This window comes from Grammomys surdaster, unplaced genomic scaffold (genome assembly GCF_004785775.1).
Source record: "Grammomys surdaster isolate TR1022 unplaced genomic scaffold, NIH_TR_1.0 100, whole genome shotgun sequence".
In the NCBI taxonomy this organism is placed as follows: domain Eukaryota; kingdom Metazoa; phylum Chordata; class Mammalia; order Rodentia; family Muridae; genus Grammomys; species Grammomys surdaster.
Genome location: NW_021604579.1, coordinates 10,922,593 through 10,929,484, shown reverse-complemented (window position 1 = coordinate 10,929,484; position 6,892 = coordinate 10,922,593). Strand labels below are relative to the sequence as shown.

The window sequence follows — 6,892 nt, the reverse complement described above, 5'->3', positions numbered from 1 at the left end:
AGTGGTGGTGGTGATGGTGGTGATGGTGGTGATGGTGGTGATGGTGGTGGTGATGGTGGTGGTGATGGTGGTGGTGGTGGTGGTGATGGTGATGATGGTGATGGTGGTGATGGTGGTGGTGATGGTGGTGGTGATGGTGGTGATGGTGGTGATGATGGTGGTGATGGTGGTGGTGATGGTGATGGTGGTGATGGTGATAGTGGTGGTGATGGTGGTGGTGATGGTGGTGGTGATGATGGTGATGGTGGTGATGGTGATGATGATGCCAAAAGGACACCAGAAATGGAATGCTTAGCCATTGGAGGCTCTGCCCTGGGCTCCGGGCCTATGCAGTGGATACCATATTGATGGCTGTGTGCATTGACAACAGTTATACTTGTCTAGTATATTTTCATCTCTGGCAGGACAAGAACCCCTCCACTTCAGCCTTAAAATAGATACTAATGCGGCACAGACAGCCCTCCACTGACGTGAGTTTATGTCCGTGGAGTCAACCAACTGCAGGTCAAAAGCTTCTGTGGGAATCACTGCACGTGCACTAAATGTGCGGGCTTCTTGTCATTATCCAAACCATGCAGCACAGCAGTTCCTCCTGTCACACTCTCGGGCTCCAGGAACTGCACAGTGTTCAGAGATGATTGAAAGCCAGCCAGATGTGCACTGTGTGGGATGTGCACAGTCCATGCCGTGTTAATTCCTAACACAGCATCCTCAAGTTGGGGGATTTAAGGAGGTCCTGGGACCAGTCTCTGAAGAGTGAACTATAATGGTTCATTTGTGTGTTGGGTTCTGAGCTGGGCCCACACACACATAGGCTATCAGAGATAGAGAGGAAACCAGGTGTGGTGGCACTCCTCTTCCTCCTCTTTCTCCTCCTCTTCTCCTTCTTCCTCTTCTCCCTCCTCCTCCTCCTCCTTCTCCTCCTCTCCTTCTTTTTTCTTTTTGGTTTTTTTGAGATGGGGGAGGGGTTTCTATGTAGCTCTGACTGTCCCAGACCAGGCTAGCCTTGAACTCAGAGAGTCTCCTGCCTCTGCCTTCCAAGTTCTGGGACTAAAGTCATGTGCCGCCACCACCTGTCAATGGCACACGTCTTTAGGCCCAGCACTTGGGAAGCAAAGATAGGTTAGCCAGCCTGGTCTATATCGTGAGAGATAGGGCAGCCAAGTCTGTTTACTGAAACCCTGTCTCAAAAACAAACAAAGGATGGAGAGAGAAAATGGAGACCTGCCTTTAGGAGATGTTTATCTTTGGGACGATAAACATCTATGGTTGCCAAGGTAACCCACATGTAGAAAGGCCACAGGTCTGCCTAGGAATCAGACACACATGGCTAGGGAAAATGTGCTAGTTTGCCTTGCAGTTAAGCAGTCAGGGAAGAGGTTATGCTGCAACAGTCTGGGGGAACAGTAGGCAAGGCTTGGTTGGGCCTGGAAAGACACCATGTTTGATTAGGACATTCTAAGTATCAGTGGGGACCAATGCCATGCAGAGGAACCACCTGGATGGGGGTCACGGAAGGTTCCACTGCCCACTACCAATGGTGTGTTCTGATGACCCCACCCCTGATGACCTCCTCTCCTGGCACTGAAATCCCTCAGTTTCTGCCTCTCTTCTCTTCCCAGGAACATGTTTCCAGCCAACCTGGTAGAAGCCACATTCAAACAGGTGAGCAGAGCCTAGCTGTGGAGGGGAGGGGCAGGAGAGGAAGAAAGGCAGGACTATCTGAACATGGTTATAACACAGGCTGGCAGGCTCCCTGTCTCCCACAGGTAGATGACCAGGGTGGGAGTGGGGGAGAGACATGGGTAGGATCCACATCTTAGCACCTCTCACTGTCATACCCATCCTGGGTTCCCGTTGCTCATAAAGAAAGTTCGTGGGGCAGAAGAAAGCCTTGACTGAGCACCTGGCTCAGAGCACAGGTGTTCACACTCACCTTCCCATCATTCTTAGTGTCCACACTAAGGTAAGAACAGAACATTTCCTGGATAAGAAAACCAAGGCTCAGAAGTAGGTCATTGCTCAAGATTATACTAGAATTCAAGGAACAGAGAGTGAGGGAATTCGGGCCAGGCTGGCTTCTAAACCTGCTCTCTCTCTAAAAACAACCCCTGCATAAGAACAATAATAACACTGCCTGGAAAAAAATGTTTATTGGAAATTAGAAAAATATTAAAGTACATCAAGCAGGTCCTGCAGAATGTGACCCTGTTGGTAGAGTGTTTGTCTAGCATGCAATGCCCTGCCCTGCATAAAGAAGGTTTGACACTATATCTGTAACCCCAGAACCCAGGATGTGGGGGCAGACTGGACGATATGAGAGTCGGTGTAAAAAATAAAATAAACTTAAAGAAACATATTACAAACCCTGCTTTCAGTTAAAACAGGAAAATCATCTCTCAGTCCAGGATCTAGAAATAGCAGAAGTAGACCACATTGCTTCTCTGGATCAAAGTCTTACAGTGAAATTAGGATTCCCAGGCACTCGGCTTGCCTTGCTTCCCCTACCACACTCTCACCACGCAGGAGCACCCTCGGCCGACATCAGACTCGAAAGTTACAGCATTCAGGGTGAGGCCAGGCCCTTCTAGCCTGACTGTCCTTCCTTTCCGTGCCATGCGGGTTGTTCCCAATCATTTTGCCCATGCTTCAGCTTCTTTCCGAATCTCTACCCATCTCTTGTGTGCCCATCGCCTTGTGCAAAACAGCCAGTGTTTTCCTAAATCCCTTGTCTGGGCAAGGCTGAGCATTGTGCCAAGGATGCAAAGCAGGTGGGTCAGGAAAGAGACCCCCAAACAAGCATCTGTGAAGCTGAAGCAAGTCTCAACATCTTGATCCTCATCTGTGAATACAGCCACAGGGTACAGGGCCCTGAAAGCTAGTCAGGTCAGTACGCAACCTGCCCTAGTGATGGAGAATTATCGATGGTTACAGAGTCAGTGTGCTAGTCTATTTTATGACAATTTCCTTTTGCCAAAATACTCATCTTTTGAGACCCAAATTAAATGCCCACCCCCCCCCTTTTGATTAAGCACTCTCTTCACCAAGGTCTTGAGCAGAGAAGTGCCTGATTCGGTTGTTCCTACCTGTGCTGATGTTGGTAGCAGAAAGCCTCACATGGGGTTTTCTGCATGCCTAGGGCTGTGGGAAGTACCCGTTTCATCCAGTGAGACAGATGCAGTTGTGGTTCCCTTTTATAGGTGAGTGGCACAAAGCCAGGGACTTTTGGTTCATGTATTTCCTGAATAGCTCTTCCCCTTAAGAAGCCCTACCATCTTGATACTGTGCCGTTTGAAGGGACAGCTGCCCCTTGTTTGGGCTCCTGGAATCTGAGGAATCATGGTCTGGTGGGCAGAGGAAGACCTTGGATGGTTGACATCATCAACCAGGTCCAGGGCCTAGGAGCTTTCTCTGAGAAGATTCTGGATCTGTCCAAGGGACAGCAAAGCTTTGGGCTGTCAGGTGCATGGGTACTGGCCTGGAGGAAGGGGCGAGGTGGGTGACAGGGCTTCTGGCAGAGGAGGAGATAGATTAGGGTGGGGTGAGGGAAGCACATGGTGGTGACAGAGAGCTGAGAGAGTGGCAGGCAGTGTGCAGTCACATGAGGGACCCTTTCTCTTTGTGGTGGGCAACACCCCAGCTTGTGAGCCTCTCCCTCAACAGCCCATTGACATCATATAACGTAAGAGCATACAAGTGTGGCTTCAAGATGATTCCTGTAATAACACGGCACTGACTCCCTCCTGGTTGGCATGGTCCCAACAGTACCGCACCAAGACCACCCCAGTTATCAAGTCTCCCAAGGGGGCTGCAGAGGAGGCTCCTCCCCAGCGGATCGTCATCTATGGAGTCCAGGAAGACAACAGCTCACGTGTGCAGAACTTTGCCCTGGATCTGACGCCCCCACCTGAGATTGTCTATAAGTCAGAGCCCGGTACCAGTGACGGCATGAACGTGCTAGGCATTGTCATCTTCTCCGCCACTATGGGTATGTGTTGTCACTGCTCCTGGAAGTGCCCTCCCAACATTCCAGGTCCTTGTGTCCTGGTCTTCCTAAATGGCTCCAAGCCCTGCTCCCACTGAGAATTCCTGTCCCTGGGGCTACCCTCCTACCTCTGTCCAGCCCTCAGCCCATCGCAGAAGCCTGTTATTAGACTTCACTGAAGTCATGAGAGATGGGGAAGGATTGCCACTGTTTGTAAAGACTTTCATCCTACATTCTAGGCTTTTCCCTAGCTGCTGCCTCTCTCCCCAGAGTTTCTGTGTCATTTCTTGAGACTCCCAGTGGTCTCTCTGAGCACATCTTGCCTTTTGCGACTATTTTCTGGGTCTCCAAAGTCCCCTCCGACCACAGTGATTTTCCATAAACCACTAAGGATGTGACTTGGGGTCCCTTATTTGTATGTGAGCCTTCAAGGCATGTACTTTGTCGTCGTTGTTGTTGAGGGGGGTAGTTTTATATTCTTGGGTTTGTTTGTGTTTTGTTTTAAACTTTTTTTTACTTTTGAGAATTTCATACATGTGTATAATAAGTATAGCTTTTTGTTGTGTTTTTTTTTGGTTGGTTGGTTGATTGGTTGTTGTTTTGTTGTGTTTTTTTGTTTTTGTTTTGTTGGTGGTGGTTTGTTGCTGTTTTTGTTGTTGTTGTGTTTTGTTTTTTTGAGGCAATGCCTCATGCAGCCTGGGCTGGCCTAGACCTCTCTGAGGATGGCCTTGAATTCCTAGCCCTCCTGCCTCTCTGCCAAGTGGGATTATAAGAATAAACTTACTCCGCCTGTATTCTTGCTCTTAAAGAGGCCCCTAAACTGCATCGCTTCAGATTCCATGATTTTCTGCTGAAAACACTGCCCACCAGCCCCACTACCATACACAGGGTGCCCCTCTCTCTTGGGGAAGCTCTAGCCCTGGATGGACCATTAGCACCAACCCTGGCGCAGCTGGCTCCTGCTGCCCCGGCTTTTCTGCAGCATTTTGTTCTCTTAGAGCACGCTCAGCATCCTATTATGTACATGAGACATCTGGGCCACGTTCTAGCTGGCCCCAGCAACATTCCCCCTACCCAGACCCTGCCAGCCTGCTTCCTCTCTCTCTCTGCTGTTACTACCTCCCTGGAGCCATTTGGCTCCCGCGTCAGCTTCCTGGAGGCTTCCTGTACCTTGTCTTGTCCTTTCTGGTGTGTCCTCTGAGTCAAGAAGCTGGTCCAGTTCTGTAGGCTACACTCGGACAGAAGCCAAATGGAGCTTTAGAAGCTGCAGAACTCAGGGGTGTGGCCCAGGATGCTCTGTAGCCCTGCAGTCCTGTGGCCAAGGCTTCAACTAACCTTAGCCCACTGTTCGTGTCGTTCCTCCCTGCCTCCTCTCTCATCCTTCAGGGGCCTCCCCATAAGCATATCATTCTCATCAAGGTCTTCTTGTCCTCCGGTTCAGTCAGGGGCCCAGGTCATGGTTTCTCTGCTCGAGATGCTCCACATTGAACATCTGACCCTGTTGCATTAATCTCTGTTTGTGTGGCGTTGCACTGAGCCTCGGTTCAGTGGCTCAGCATCACTTGCCTGGCTTTAGTCCATTTGCCGGAACCCTCCATGGTGACTAGCAAAGGCAGGGCTCAGAGAAACCTGTTAGAAAGATGCTTGGAACTGAGTATGTAGGCAGTGATGGATGGCAAAGCTCTGATTGTCTTGGCTAAAATACCAGACACATAGAGAGCTAAGACCTGAATCTGACATAGGACGCTCCGTACATGCACCTGACAACCTGGCTACTGGGCTTTTTCCCCCTCCTTCCACAGCCTGAGAGGCATGTGATGAATAAAGGCTACCTGGTAACAGAGAGAAAGAGATGTTTGAGATGCCCAGTGTGTCCTGGGCAGTGTAACTGTGCTTTGCTGTGCATTTGTGCTTGTTCACTGGGCAGTGTGACTGGCTCTGTATCAGTGCATTTGTGCCTGGCGTGCCCAGTGTGCACCTGAGAGTGCCCTCCTCTGGGCATACCATGTCATGATGCACAGTGGCTCCAATCAGGGATCTTCTATCCTTCATCCCCAGGTCTTTTTCGTGGTGTGGGGACATGGCTGGTGCTCAGGTCACCTTGTCTATGGGGTACCTCATTGTCACACTTGTGTCCTATGTACACTAGATCTGAATTAACCAGAGTCTCGTCCTGGAGACATTCAAGTAAAGGTGAGGAGGAGCAGGGATAGCCAAGGGGTAGGCAGAGCTGGAAGGTGTGAGCTGGCTTCCTGTTTGCCAGGATATCACAGGCCAGATGGGTAGGCCTGGCCCAGGGGCACCCCGAGGCCGGGCTTCTCCTGCTTACACAGGTAGGGCTGGCCCCAAGGAGCAGTTTCCCCATGCATTCTTGCCAAGAAAACTGACATCAGATGTCCAGACATACTGAGGAAAAGCACTGAGGCGGCAGAGAAGCTGCTATCTAGACTCCTAAGGTCCGTGAGGCCAGGGCCCTCGAGGAGGGGCAGCACAGGGTGGTTTCGTGGAGTTACCCAAACGCAGCTGAAGCGGGGAAATGTTTTCTGTCAAAGCAGATTGTGCACCAGGGTGAGTTCAGGAGCATTTACCTCAGGGGGATGGATGTCCACTGCTGTGTGGAGAATGACTAGAGATGAGTCTTGGGGCTGTAGGGGTGTCAGCAAGGGCACATGCGCCCATCTGTCCCTGCTTTTCCATCAGTGTGTCCGCATGGTGGCCTAGTACCCTTGTGAATCTCTCTGTATGACCCCGCAGGCATCATGCTGGGCCGCATGGGTGACAGCGGGACCCCCCTGGTCAGCTTCTGTCAGTGCCTTAATGAGTCCGTCATGAAGATCGTGGCAGTGGCAGGGTGGTAAGTCTCCTCCAGGGAGAGTCCTCTTTCCTCCACTCCTCCTGTCCTGGACA

The 6,892-nt window shown here is 50.8% G+C and overlaps 1 protein-coding gene across 1 annotated transcript in view; it reads left to right on the top strand.

Annotated features, from left to right (window-relative positions):
• The window catches only part of Slc1a7 (solute carrier family 1 member 7), a 43,312-nt gene that overhangs the window by 31,135 nt on the left and 5,285 nt on the right, over nt 1-6,892 (top strand). Inside the window, exons 4-6 of the mRNA XM_028785897.1 lie at nt 1,623-1,665; nt 3,766-3,988; nt 6,740-6,839. Of these exons, the coding sequence (XP_028641730.1) occupies nt 1,623-1,665; nt 3,766-3,988; nt 6,740-6,839 (366 nt within the window). The remainder of the gene's footprint in view (nt 1-1,622; nt 1,666-3,765; nt 3,989-6,739; nt 6,840-6,892) is intronic.